Below are 15,011 nucleotides of genomic sequence, written 5' to 3' on the forward strand. Positions count from 1 at the left end.
CAGTTCTCGAGATATGCAGATAACATACAGACAAACACGGATTCCTTGTTTTATAGTTGTATGTAAATGTGAAGAACTGCATTTACATCTAAGCACCATTTTTAAAATAATACCTCCATGTATATCTCTTATTGTACTGTCCCCTCTGATCCCAATTAAAACCAACCCCCTTAGTGGATTGTCCACTTGCTTCACCTCTTATTGGAAGTCACAAACAACAGCCTCTGGGAATAACAGTACCTGCTGCTCTCTTGTATTGACATTACTGATTGTTTGTTATGATCTCCAAGGCAGCAGGTACATTCATCATGTGTGTCCCTCACGATTGTTGACAAGAGTCAAATATCAACCCGTTGTTGTCTGAGCCTGACGTGTCACAACCCCACCACTGGGGTACAGCAAAAAAACAAAACAAAGGCATTCACACCAAGTTAATCATTATCAATCATTTCTCAGTGATGAGCTTTACTGGCAAAGGACCACCTACGAGTCAGTCGTTCAACTGCTGGAGGTCCTATTGTTGGAGCATCATGCTTATATTTTATTCATGGCTGTGAAATCTGTTCCACTCAGCTCAGATAACCCTGCTGCTCTCTTATCACAGTCCACCTCTCTCCAATACACACTCACACACACACACACACACACACACACACACACACAGACGCTTAAAAAGGTTTATTATTACAGTGGATTCTGTCAGAATTGTTACAATAGTGAACCTATGGGGCTTCAAGGATGCTTGATGATGAAATGAAAAGTGCACGTGACAGTATACACACACACACACACACACACCACTTAAGTCAGAAGAAGTGATTTCCAATGGAGTCTGAAAAAATGTTCTTGTTAGATCAAAAATGGCATTTCTGTCTCATCTATTGACTAAATCAAATCAGTTAAAGGGCATTCAGTATTCACAAACAGGGCATGTGCTGTGTCACGTGTGCTTCAAGGACTGCACTTAGGACTCCTTATGGAGTGCCATCTAAAAAGAACTGACATTTAAAAACAACGCTACCAGCGTTGGTGGCGGGCTCCACCAAGCATTCTCTGTAAATATGTACAGAGGAGATGTCATTATGTTAAAAAGACGAGCAGGTGATAGCCAAGAAGCCATGATCATAGACAGCCAGCAAATCATAGTAGTGTATTGTTAAGAGGGAACAAAGTACTATAATAAACACTGGGTTGGTTGTTTATCTGTCCAGATAGATAGTCAACTGCAAGGAACTCTGTGATCTGTATGATGAAAATGGACTTGACACTGATAAACACAGGTAATCACAGAGGCTGCATCCATCAAAACAGACAATATTTGAACACAAAGTCAATATAAACTCATATAGCCATGCTAATGCTTGTTTTATCCCCTAATTCAGAATATAGCAGAAAGCTGGAATCAAACCCAGGCGACTGCAGCAAGGACTGTGCTCAAGAATGGTAGAGTATATAAATGTATATTACAGGATATGATACAATTTGTGTGCCGTAAGTTGTCAGACAAAGCAACCTTTGAACACTACTGCCAATGAAACTCCATAAATAGAGAAAATGTTTTTTAAGCATTAAATGTTTGAATATAATAACATTGTTACTGAGTGATTTAACAAATGGCTTATGTTTTAGGTTCGGACTATGGACACAGTTTGGGTCTCTGTTGATTCTTTGACCAGCCCCACCACGAGGTTAACATTTTTGTATTTGAATAAAAACAGATGGACTGCATGACATTTGGCACAGACATTCATGTTTCCCCATAATTTGATTTCATTCTATCAGCACCAGCAAGCCCTTTAAATGCCATCACTGATCTAATAAAATATGTTCACATCGTCTTAATGGAACAAAAAGTACTTGATTACATGAAGATATTCATGGTTTTCAGACAATGAATCCTAATCTCTTTGGTGATGTACCTCCTGACTTTTGAACTAGCATGATCCTTAGCGCAAACTTTCACTTGGATCATACTTTGGTTTGTAGCTAAATACCTGCATAATTAATGACATTCACATTCATCTCAACTGCACTTTGTGCTTAGTGCCAATAAGCAAATGTTAGCATGCTGCTACCTAAAGTCAGGATGGTGACCATGGTCAACATTACCTGCTGAACACCAGTATATTAACACTGTGAATAATGTTGCATTTCATTGTACTCACGTCACAGTAGTATATCAGCACTCACAGTGAACAATTACCTTTTCATCACTTTTTATTTTGTGTAGTGTTTGTGTTGTGAAACATGCTGTAACAATTTTGTACTTTTCCATTCAGTTGATTTGTGCAGGACAGTCTTTGTGAGCATGCAGTATGAACCTACTCCCCTCATCTAATTTTAGGTGTGCTAATCTGTTAAATCAGCTGTTGTAGTTACTTGTGAAGTTCAGGGGTTTTGTCATACAAGTGTCAGTTTGCTGTGACCATCCTTGTTTTCACGACACATTCAGGTGCACTGGGATGCATTCAGATGTGATCAGATGTGATCAGATTTGAAATACCAACTCAGAACTGTTGGCTTCCCACTTGCAATTAACTGCAGGAGTGTGTTAGCATGCTATTGTTAGCATTTAGTTCACTGTTATATAAAACAGAGCCGCTAGACTGACTCTTGTTATAAAATCAGCTGACCACCTGGTACTGTATTGTACAATGCCCAGCCAACTGAATTTTTGTGGACTTCCGCTATACTGCCAGAGGTAGTACTGCACAATGCACCGATGGTGCCAACTGCACTACTTCCATTCACAGTTTACTTTTGCTACTTCAAGCCAACTGATTTCTCTGGGTTTAAGAATTAAAGTAGGTGTTGTGACTGTACACATCTTACATAATTAACAGAGAAAGAATGGAGTACTCCAACAAAAAATCAAAAGAAAAAAAGTAAGGCACGAGACAAAGTTTAAGACACAATGCGTGAACAATATCTGATATTAAGTAGTGCAGAAACCTCATAGTAATCGACACCAGCAATGAAAAGCACTGATAAATTATTTCACAGATTATCGCTTTTGAATCTCTGGACAGTTTGCATATTGTAGGCTCGGCTGACCTCTGTCTAAATAGCCCCCTGGGAGTAGTTACGGATCACAGTGTTGCTGACGGGGGAGCACACTCCAGTGGTTATTGTTTAACAGCCACAGTGAGCATCTGGCCGGGCCTGCGGCAGGCTGCTCTTCTCCTCCCAAGAGGCGGATCAGACAGATGAGCAACCTGAGGCTCCTTCCTACACACTGCCAGACACACTCCCACAGAGACCCAACAGGACCACTTCACAAATGTTGAGAGGGTTGCAAAAGGATAACTGTCCAAGCACAAATGCTTGCACTTCTTGTTCAAATTGTGAATAGAAAGTTCTATGTGGGAGGATGCAGTTCTAATTTAACTGAATATTTGGCACCCCAAATAAAACTGTGTTCAGTCTATCTCTTCATCTTTTTAAAGAGTTTAACTCAAAGGAATCATAAATCATTCACACTTCAGCCAAAGCTCCCAAACTACACTATCATTATAAAGGTTAAATTATGAAGACGTGATTCATATAACTGAGCCCTGCAATCTGTTTACTGTCATGGTGCAAAAATATGGGCTGAAAAGCATTAACAATTCAGGCAAACAAGGATTCTGTCTTCTCTGCTCACTAAAACAGCATGCTTATGGAACTGCATGACCCATTTTTATTTTAAAGGAATAGTTTGGACATTTTCAAATAAGCTCATTTGTTTTCCAGCCGAGCATAACCTGAGGCGATTGATAGCACACTCTGCTGCTGATATGAGGATTGAATAAAGCTAGCCTGGTCCTGTCCAAAGCTCACTAATTAAAATGTTACCATATTTGTTTAATCCTTTCAGAAACAGAATGATTCCTTCATAATTATCTGCCAAAATGTGTTACCAAAAAGTTTAGAGTGCCACTAGAATGAGTCCTATGACCTAAAAATAATTAATGAACTTTAAATTTATTTTAAAGCGTCTACGTGTCTTTAAAAAGGCGGTTGCTTACAAGTGGCTAAATGAGACTCGAGAGGTTGTTGAGAACATTAAGCTGAAGACAGAAACTCATCCACTCACTAGTCCATCTTTACAGGCGGACTGTAGTCGCAAACTATTGTAACCCCACGACAAATGGCTTAATCTTCAAGTCGGAAAGGTAACGTGTGTGTATTATAAAGTAGCCTAATGTTGTATTTATGCTTAAAAAATCATAAAAGTGGTGTTCATCACAGAACTTATTTTCTGCAATAATCCAAAATATAAATTCTTATATGCTGTTTGTTGAGGGAACCAGGGGGATGCCAACTTCCAGGTTAGACTACAAATACATCAGCGCTCTATTTGTATTTGAGAGTACACGGGACAAAGTTTATCAATCTAGTACATAGTTTTAAAGTATGTGCTTGATTGTGAGGAAAGAAATCCTGTAATTTTAAGAAATATGAATAAATTAATACTAAATTAGCATTACATTACCATAATCTCTAGAATCACTAGAGATTTTGGGTATCAATTTGACAAGGACATTATCTTTGTAATGTTCAAGGCAGGTAACTTAACTTACCAAAAGTTTTTTTTTCTGTTATTAAATGGAGAATTACCTGGCATTATATTCCGCTTCACTCATAATACTCAAGAACAAAATAAACACTGCACAAAAAACAGAACCAAAGCAAGCTAAATCATACAATTATCTTTTTTGGTGGGAACATTTATTCTCTTGTGCAGGTCCATTGGCAAGAATTTCCCAGCAATTCATCTTTCTGCTTGAATGTTTCCATTTACTGATTCATTTAAATGGGCTTTCAGCTGTCCCCTTCCGTTCTTCACTGAGTCACCGCTCTGAGAGACCTTCAGAAAAAATCCAAACAAACAAACACGGTGATGTAATGCTGGGAAACATTACAGACACTTCCTGTGACATTGACCTGAGATGGGATGTTGTTGGGTTGTTTTCTTTTTTTTTTGTTTCCTCTCTTCTCCAACACGTACAGACCGTGAACACAATCAATCCACAAGCACATGGCTGTTACTGGAAAATGATTGCTACTGCTGTGTTTTCATCACTTCGTCTGGCGTAACGTCACCTGCAGAGAAGCTTCGCCACATTTGTCTCCATTTAGTTTTATTGGCTGCAAAGTGATGGTGCACACGTGGATCAGTAGCCTGCCGGTGCACTGGAAGTTCACCCATAAGACAACTTGTTCAGTTAAGTTGGAGTGTGTCATCAGAACAGCTGCTCGCTCTGTTTGTTCTCAGGCCTAATGTGTACGTCCTGTATTGTGGAGTGATTTGCGATCGGCATCACAAAGCAGAGCAAATTTAACAGCTGGTTAATGCTTCATGTGGAAACAAAGGAGCCTCCTGGTTGAAGCATGTGGAGAACTGAATCGTCCTCCAGAGCACAATAGTTTTATAGCTGTTTAGTCATCATCAATAGAAACACAAGGAGCAAGATGTTCATGCAGTTTGTAAATAAATGTTCAACAGAAAACCTAATTTTTACTCCAATTCCGACTCAGTATCCTGATTTATCTGCAAAGGAAAGGTTGACTGTCAGTTGCCAGTTTAAAAGGGTAAACCAAGGAAAAAAAAAATGCAGTCAAGCACAACAGCTCTGCAATAAATCTAACCTTCATGAAGGTTATGTTTGTGGAATTTTTTAGAGATAAGTTGATTTAACTGTATTGTCATTTTGGTGGGCTGTAGTTTGTAGTTCTTTTGAATTATGTTGCATTAAAAGAGATATTTAGTCTACCCTCCGAGATAAAATATTAAGAGATAATATAATAATTTTAGCAATGAGTAGCCTGTTTACTTGACTGGCACCTGAGTGCATACACAGTCACCACCAAGGCTTGAATGGTGTCTGACATGTTGTAATGTAGAATAATGGCTTCTAAACCTGCCCCAATTTTACTGTGAAAAATGTATCAAGGGCAAGAAAGTTCTCAACACATTGTAATCCCCTTGCTGTACATGGCATGCTCAATACTTCTAATGCAAATATTTTGCCAAAATATGTCAAAGTACAAAGTTTGTAGGTAGGAGTCTTAGCTACTGGTAAAAAAAAAAGACAAACTCAAAACAACTTACTGAGCTGGTGACGAACATATGCCGTTAGCCATTTTGGCAAGACAACTGTATGGGTGTTTGGAGTATACAAAATTGCGGGCTACATTGTGTTCTTTTTTTTCTCCATTTGTATTGCTGTAACCATTGAAATATATTTTAATGTTTGTAAATTCATGCTAAGCGTGAGGGACAAGAGACGGATTGATATCATCAATTGCATCAGCCACTTTTAGCTAGCATGGATAGTGAAGGTTCTGTGGGTTTTCGAGATTAAGAGATGTCTGCATTCTCTGTAATGTAATGTACAAAATGGCACTCAAAGTGTCATAAAAAATACTTGACAGCAATGTGTCGTTCCAGAAATTCTGACTCAGTAACTCAAACTAGTTCTAACTGCTCACAACAAAATCTGTGGATTCTTCTATTTCAGCCAAACTACACCATATCAACATGCAGAAAACAGCGTAGGCTAAACCTCATGAATGAAAGGCCTGTGCTAGTCACAGGGCAAGATGTAAACATAAATGGCGTCCCCCTTGGCTGTCAGCTAGCATTGTTAGCTTGGTAAGCTTGCTTCTCATTCATTATACACATTTTCTTCTGTTTGGTGATGGTTGGCGAGTGTGTCCCTTTTAAGAAGATGGACTGATCACACAAAGTAAATGTTTTCTGATACAGGTATGGTACTGATGGGGTTGGATTCTCATTCTGATTCAAAAACAGCTATGGTAACCACTGGATACAAACAAGAGGACTTTCCTCAGCTACTTGGCCTACTTTCTATGCTAATAGAAAGCTGTCGACCTCAGATGGTAGAACAGCCAATAACAGATTGCCATCAGGGTGTAATTTACCATCAAAAGAACTTACTATTACTTCCTGTTGGTGGTCTTTTTTGTTTCGGGCTGCTCTGTTACACACACTGGGGTGAAAGTTGGGTACCAGGGACCTCATCTGATTTGTCATTTTCTCTCTGGTGACAATTCTTCAGGGAGGGTGGCATAACAGCATCCCCTGAAGAGAGGATGATCCCAGTCCTGTTTTCTAATCCCCGCAGCAAAACCCAGATAGAGGTGAACTGTGAAAGGAACACGCTGAGCTGAGGATGAGGTTTCTCTTCATCCCAGCTGAGCCCAAATGAAACTGAAAGGTCTTCACCGAGCTTGAGATGGACAGCCTGAGATGAAAAAGGACCTCCAATTTCAGGTAGTGTGAGGTGATCGGGCTTATTCCGAATGCAAATAATAAGAATAGAATTGTGGGTTGAGGTAAAGTAGGGCCCTAAGACGCAAGAGCCCTGAAATGGCCTCAGCCTCCGTTCTGTCCTGAGGTGATGGAGCAGCCTTGAGTGAGAGGTGACCTTTCATTTCAAACTCACTCATACAGGTAAATGTCACTTCTGGTTTATCAGGATTGCCTGGTGATGCATTACCTTGGTGTGTGATTCATTATTTGGAGTTGACACATTCAAGATAAGTTAGGGTTTGTTTTACTGTAGTCTTCTCCTATAAAGTCCATTTTTAAATTCAGAGTAAATAACTGTGGTTTTTCTAAAAAGTAGAACAACAACATTAAATAATTCGCCTCAAAACATCTGCGGAGGTTGATTTTAGTGTCGAGCACTTTAACTCTGTCTGTGTCTCTGTCACATGCTTTTGACACAAATATATGAGTTCCGAAATAAATTTTAGTTAGTTCTACAAGAAAGATAGTCAGATCTTTGGAAACAAAGCCCTCCTTCAAGACTTGCTTCAAGGATATTAGACCAAGTTATCTTTTGATCTGCAGTGTTGGTTTTGAGGGAGAAAAATGCCTTCTCACAGCATGACCTAAACAAACTAAACATGAGACCTCTCATCTATTGAGAAGCTCTTTGTTAATAAAACATTTCTTTGACAGTAATATGATTAATAAGTGCAGATCTTCCCCTCAGCTACTTCATTTCAGGAAACCTTGCAAGAGAGCACAACCCTAGTTTTATTCAACCAAAACCATCAGGTAACCAATGACTTCAAACAGCTGACGCACACAGAGAGAGAAGGCATCATCACTAAGAGGAGTAACAACATGAAGGATTAAAATATTAAGATTATATCAGATTTTCATCAGCAGTGGTGGCTGTTTAATGTTGGGTTTACCACCACTGAAGCAAGTGTGACCGCAGGATTAATTGTGTTAAATAAATTAAGTGTTTATTTGCCCTTAAAATGCCAGATTACTTCGCTGTACATTAGCCTTCAGATAGCAAGTGACCGCACACACAGAGGGTAAGCGTGTCTGTTTAGCTTGAATATAGGTCAACCTTTCACAGAACTCAGCACTCACCAGAGACTCCGGTTTTCTCTTCTTTCCCCCCTCTCCTCTCTGTAACATTATCAAAATTATAGAACATAAACACCCGACAATGGAGGTCACCTTCGCGGATCGCTGCTGCAGTCAGGTTTATAAATGGGAGTTAAGATTTATTCCCAAAAATAGAATAAAATCTAAGGTCTCCTCCTGTCAGTAAACAGCTTCAGATGAGAGCAGAATCCAATGTGACTCTGGTCGTTTATTCCTCCACAAGGTCTGGCTCTGTACCCGACTCTCTGAACAGCTGAACAGCGGCTCTGATCTCCCGCTCTGCCCGGCCCTCCCCACACAATACTCTGCAACCATCTTATGTTTTTATGTTGGAACAAAGGTTTTTAACCGTTCTGATGGAGATGAATTTTGTCTGTTGTCACAGTAATCATTTGCTGGTCAAAAGTATGAGATTTTCTAGATCCAACACGCACAGAAGAAGGCTTTGTATATATAAGCAGGCCCGACTACAATTCATAACTGTCCACATTTCCCGAAAGAACTCTCCTACAGTAAATCACTCCTCTCTGAAAATAGGGCTCTTTCTAGGACTGAAAGAGTGACAAAGATGCCTCCGGGTGTTCCAAGAAAAGCCTCCATACAGCATCAATACTGAAAGTATCTGTGTTCATCAAGAACAGTGAGTCTGTTAGCGGTAACGATTCAACCTATAGATAAATCAACCCATGAAATGTTGGGGGAATATTGTGTACATCGGTGTAAAGGAATATATGAATGTCCAAAGGCAATGATGGGCATCACTAGACCATCACTGAACAAACAAAGAAACTCTCTGTTGATCTCAATCCCTCACAAGTTTTTCTGAGAAATAACATGCTTCAGCATTATATCACCTATCTTGTCCTTATTTTTCTTTGGGAAAAAAACAGAGCATAGGTTTGTTCATATTCCTGAGACCATGTCTTAATAAAGGCCAAATCAAAAGATATATTCTTCAGCTTCATTTTGAGTGTTTTTAGCGTTACATCAGTAAAATAGACCTAGTGTTGGAGCAAAAACTGATGTGAGGTATTATTTCCAGTTTGATATTGTTGATTCATGTGTGTGTTGCATCAGCCAGCACCAAGGTCGGTGAATCCCCGGCTTCTAGAGAAGCCCTGCGCTCATCACCATTGTACACCTGAGCTCTTTTATTCTCTTGTTTCCGGTTGTCCTTTCTCGTCGTGGCTGACAGAAGTGCAGAAGTGTGCTGACATCACAGTGTGAGCATATGAGTAGGTGAGTGGGTGGCCGGGTTCCCCCAGGCTTCTCAGACAAACCTTTGTTCTTTGCTGGCAATAAATGTTGCAATTAAATCCCACCACAATGAATCTGGTCATGTTAGGTAATGGGTTCCCTTTGCAGTTGTGTTTCCTCCCAGCCAGAGCCATCCACTCTGCATTAGCTGACTCAACCTAATCAGTGCTGTCTTGGTACACTGTGAGCTCTTGTTAAATGCTTGCGTATCACAGGCATTGCCCTTTGCACTGCTTCCATTTGAGCCCGGGGATGTCCTTCTTCTGGACTAAACTGTTTTAAGGCTAAATTGTACTTATTCAGTCAGGGCCTTTCAAAACAACCCATGTGGCTAGCTGCCGCGGCAAAAACGAATACATTTGGTTAAGTTGCTGGTAAGCTTTGGCAACTAAACATCTTGTTCGGAGAAAATTGTGATGATTAAAAGAAAAAAGATAGATGAGAGGATAAAGGATCCAATTGTCTAACAATGTTAGTCTACCTCCGCTGTTGCACAAAAGGTCACATGTCAGTAAAATGCTTAGATTTGTTTGGATGCTTGAAACAAAGCCACCATTTTCTGGTACATAGTCTAATTTACCCAAATTGGATAATCTAACTAAACTAAATCTGCCTGTTCAATTCTAATTTTTGATTTACTGTGAACAAATTCCATGAAAAGTCCAAAAACAAACATTGAGTGGATTCTACTAACTATATTCTAGTTATTTCTCCAAAGCCGAGGATATCTTATTCCTCTTTCCAACACACCTCCATGATTGTTGACAGTCCATATTAACACATCGATGAGCCAAACCATTTCAGTTGGTGCCATGTAGCTTTTTAAAGATGAAAATGAGCACTTTTAGTCTATCTTGCCTGAATTCCAAACACACCATCCTGCTGCCACAAATACTCACTAGCGCACTGGTGTGTATTAATCCGCTGTTTAGAAAATAGTCCACAATGAAAACTATAAACTCCAGTGTAAGTAGCCTTTGCTTTAAACAAAAAAGTGCCCAGCTGCATTGTTGGCTTTGGTTGTTGTTGACAGTGGTTAACTTGCAACCCAACTGTCAACATAAATGTTGTACTTTTCTGCACACCATGGATATGTTGAAACATCTTTCATTTTAAATATCATTGGAATTACATGACTTATGCCATTACGCTGTTTGCAGTTTCCAAATCATCAAACTGGTTGCCTCCAAACATCATTAGTTATATGCTCGCACTTTTAGATTTGCCTTAACTACTATACATGTACAACTGTAAATGTAGTAAATAACCAGGTTTGGAGATGTACAGATAAACTGTATAAATACTGTATTATATTCAATAGATCTTAGAATAAATCAAGGGAAGCCTTACTGTTCATTTTTTTTTTCTATATCTTGGATCAAGTTGCTGGTTCAATCTATTATGTTCAATAAACATGCACTCTAATCCTCTGTATCCGTCAATCAAAGAAGTAATTATTTCTTGTTACCATAAACACCAAGACATTATCTTGCCAGTGGACTCTCTCTGTCTGTCAAGAGGAAAACATTGACCGACATCTCTTACTGAATATCTATGACTCATCTGTTCAGTTTGGCTTGAAAAATAAATCCTTGGCTGCCTCTTAGGAAGTCACTTATGAAATGTGATATTTTTTTTACTTAATAAAACCTGTGACATTTGACAACAAGTGTTGTTTTTATTTTATCAGAGGGGTGTAAAGCTTTTACTTCCACTTACCCATCTGTTACACACCCTTTTGTGTCTCAATTCCTTGAAACACCCATGGCTATAGACTTACACAATGGGTGCCATACAGTGTTTCCACTGTCATTTGGGAAATGGTGTTGGAGCTACTTTCCTGCTCTAGTTCCTGTGTTAACCCCGGTGGCTCTTGTTCTCGCTGCTTCACAAATACAAAAACAAGAACTCCAAATTCACAGAAACTGATGTTATATAATACATATATTTTTATGCATGATTTATTTTGCATCTCTGCTTCAATCAGGTAATATGCCAGCTAGAGGCCACTGTAAAGTAGTGCAAATAATATGTTAGAGTCACCATTCTTCACGTATATCCCTGGATTATCTAATGTCCCTTTAATCTGAGTTATATGACGAATAAATCCTCGATAAGCAACCTGCAGCCTGCAGCTCACCATATGGGGACCAGTCCCTTTTCGGCTTTATTGTGTCGAGCAGTTGGTTTTATAATTTTATTACTGTAAGCAAGCTGGATATACATAGAGTGGATGCCAGGTTTCCTTCCCGGTATTCCCTGGATTTAACACTTTTATCAGGCCCATAAAGAGGCTGGGTGTGATTGCGTTTGCCACAAGAGAGGTCCTTTATCAAGCTGCCTATACAATTATGTCTTCTTTATGCAAAGCAGGAGCATGAGGCAGGAACAAAGGAGATGCTGAGAAGCAATTTGACAACACAGGATGTTAAAAAGCAGATTGGCTCGTTGGGTTGTCTACACGCACAGTGACTGAATGACACCTTTTATTTATACAGGTGGAAATAACTGGGGGAAAACTCTGGTTTGTCACATGGTAGCTGATGATAAAACACAAGTTTGACAGTAAAAGCTATTGTAATAAAGATAATAAATAAGTATGACAGATAAATGACATCAGGAAACAAAGATGTCACTAAAATGACTCACTGTTCCAAAGCTTACTCAATTTAATGTCTAAAAGCTGGTTTCCAGGCTGTGAGCACACCGTATGCACAACACAAAATATATACAGTATTCTCACATCTACACACTGAATGGATGTATTTTTCTGTACTTGCACGTGTATAAATAAGTTGTTTTGAGAGATGGCCGAAATAAAAACACTAAAAGGTCCACTGTGCCTTTTTCAAGGACATGCAAGAGTAACATAGCGTGGAATACCAGCAGCTTTTATCATTTTACAGTAATTTCCCAGCCTTGTCCTTGCATATCATCCCCCATTTTCTGACTTCATCGTCTCCCTCCCTCTGTCTCTCTCACTCTCTCTTGCTTTCTTAGTACTTCTCTGTGATTGGCTGAGAAGGTTTATGACACATCAGAGGCAGGGGAGGTAGGGCTATAAAACCTCTGCTCGCGCTCTGTTCAGACACTCAGACAATCTCGCTCCTTCCCGAGCTCAACTAAACGGATATTTATCAGCCACCCGACCGAGACACCACCCCTACCAGCTCCAACCTGCTGCTATGTGTAAAGGACTAGCATCACTGCCTACCTGCTGCTTGGAAAGGTATATGAAGCCTCATGCAAACACTTGCATGGCTGATGTTTGGGATTACAGGTTAAGGATGACAGCTCTGTGCATCTGTGTGAAGCTAAAAGAGACCGTCAGATTTAGGTTGTGCTAAATTTAGACTTGAGTGTGGATTCACGCTGTGCTGAGTTTGAGCGCACAGCAATGGCTCGTCGGTACACAATCCAGGGATTGTGAAAGATGATTCTAACCTGTTTTCTTTTCTTCACAGGGCAAAAGAGCTGAAAGCGAGGCTGGGAAGCATGTTGCAAAAACCCAACTGGAATCTACCCGGCTGCAAAATAGGGCAAAACAAGTAAGCATCACACATTCTGTAATATCTATTATTACCAATTCATGTTACGTTCATCATCACTGTGTGCTTATTTGAAATTCTGTGTTGAATCTAATCTTTCATCATCTATTTTTAGGCCAACCCTGGAGGAATGCCTTAGGTGGAAACAGTCCTTTGAGAAACTCCTCTCAAGCAAATGTAAGTAGCCTAAATATCTAGATTTTTGCATTTTCTGACATACTTGCACACAAATTAGCACATGCCAGTAACAGCAAAGCCTGATACATACACACAGACACGTGCAGCCCTTGCGGGACCATTATGCACCATAACTAATCAAATTTCCTCTCTCTTCTCAGATGGACTGTGTGCCTTCACAGCCTTCCTGGTATCTGAGTTCAGCGAGGAGAACATTGCGTTCTACTTTGCATGTGAGGATTACAGAAATACCAAGTCCCCTGCCAAACTACCAGCCAAAGCCCAGAAGATCTATGATGAATTCATCGGCAGTGACGCTCCCCGGGAGGTAAAGAAGCACCTATCTTAAAGTTAGATGTCGAGGCTCAAAAACCTCATTTTCCAACTAATCTCAGAGTTTTACCATCACTGCAAAAACAGACATTTTATCATTTTTCTTTTACAACAACACATTGAAGTCAGACATTGTGATTAGAATCACTAAGATCTCTGAAATGGACAAAAAAGACTAATCTTGTGCTGTCTCCTTTTCCTTTTTTTCAGATTAACATTGACCATGAAACTCGTGACATCACCAAAGCCAACATGCAGGCTCTGTCCCCCTCTTGCTTCGACATGGCCCAGCACAGGATCTACATGCTCATGGCCAAAGACTGCTACCCTCGCTTCCTCCGCTCTCCATCCTACAGGGATCTAGTGTGCCAAGCTAAACCGAGCGCCAAGGCCACCAAGCAGGGGAAGAAGGCGTGAAATCTCCCCGCGAGCTGATGGAGAATTGTTAGTGTTCGCCTTAAAGGTTGAGAAGGCAAGATAGGCATGGCATTAGGTGCTGCATCGTGAAGCTGGACGCGGTTGCAGACGCAGATCGTCATGAGAGCAGCTGTGAATGGGTGTATTCTGTAGACGCCATCTATTCGAGGATGAGGATAGATTGAAGAGGAAAGGAAAGAAGTTGAAATGTTGATGCCTTAAGTGGACTGTTGTTTGGGCAGCAAAGTCAATTGAGAGTTTAACACATTGAGTGACAATCAAACAAGAGGGCAGGAGGAGAAGGAGAAGCACTTTTCTTTGCCATGAGGCAAACTTTTGTGGTTGTGATGTGTCATCTGTCAAAGTCTTACACTGTTTTTGAACAGGCATGTATGGAATTTAATGATTTTGTATTTATTTGTATTTATTTGCCTGTAATATATTTGTTGCATTTTTACAAAACAAAGATGAAAAATGTGCAATATAATATTATAATATTTATATCACTGTTGTGTTTTTATACGTACCAGGAAATAAACTAAATTATTTGAAAAATAAAGTTTGAAAAACTAATGAAATGTGTTGTCCTTATTGAACAAAGTCTCATCTCATCTCTAACAAAGTCATGATTTGAAAATGATTTGGATCTCTGGGATATAAGATGAGCAGAACCACATACATATGTATGATAGTGTAGCACTCACAGTTATTATGACACTTCTAGCTGAAGTCATGTGTATTTGGAGTGTCTCATTTACCTCAGTGACAGGAATGAAACATCAAATGTAAACATGCTCAGGTGGAGTTTGCACGTAGTTGTGCAAATACCCAGATTCTGCATGTTTAATCATTCACATTACCTG

The 15,011-nt window shown here is 39.7% G+C and overlaps 1 protein-coding gene across 1 annotated transcript; it reads left to right on the plus strand.

Moving 5' to 3' along the window:
* Positions 1 to 12,779: 12,779 nt before the first annotated feature.
* Positions 12,780 to 14,693, plus strand: rgs16 (regulator of G protein signaling 16). The gene is made up of 5 exons (XM_084354691.1): positions 12,780 to 12,902; positions 13,138 to 13,221; positions 13,337 to 13,398; positions 13,560 to 13,726; positions 13,942 to 14,693. The coding sequence occupies exons 1-5, from the start codon at positions 12,859 to 12,861 to the stop codon at positions 14,146 to 14,148; spliced, it is 564 nt and encodes a 187-aa protein (XP_084210817.1). The 5' UTR covers positions 12,780 to 12,858; the 3' UTR covers positions 14,149 to 14,693.
* Positions 14,694 to 15,011: the final 318 nt, after the last annotated feature.

Source organism: Pagrus pagrus, assembly GCF_965226575.1.
Source record: "Pagrus pagrus genome assembly, chromosome: 6".
NCBI lineage: Eukaryota > Metazoa > Chordata > Actinopteri > Spariformes > Sparidae > Pagrus > Pagrus pagrus.

What these genes read in the sequence shown, in the direction of transcription:
- rgs16 (XM_084354691.1), top strand. Translation starts at nt 12,859, where the DNA reads ATGTGTAAAGGACTAGCATCACTGCCTACCTGCTGCTTGGAAAG. An exon ending in GAAACTCCTCTCAAGCAAAT is followed by an intron (nt 13,399 to 13,559) that starts GTAAGTAGCCTA and finishes CTCTCTTCTCAG; the next exon opens with ATGGACTGTGTGCCTTCACA. An exon ending in GCAGTGACGCTCCCCGGGAG is followed by an intron (nt 13,727 to 13,941) that starts GTAAAGAAGCAC and finishes CCTTTTTTTCAG; the next exon opens with ATTAACATTGACCATGAAAC.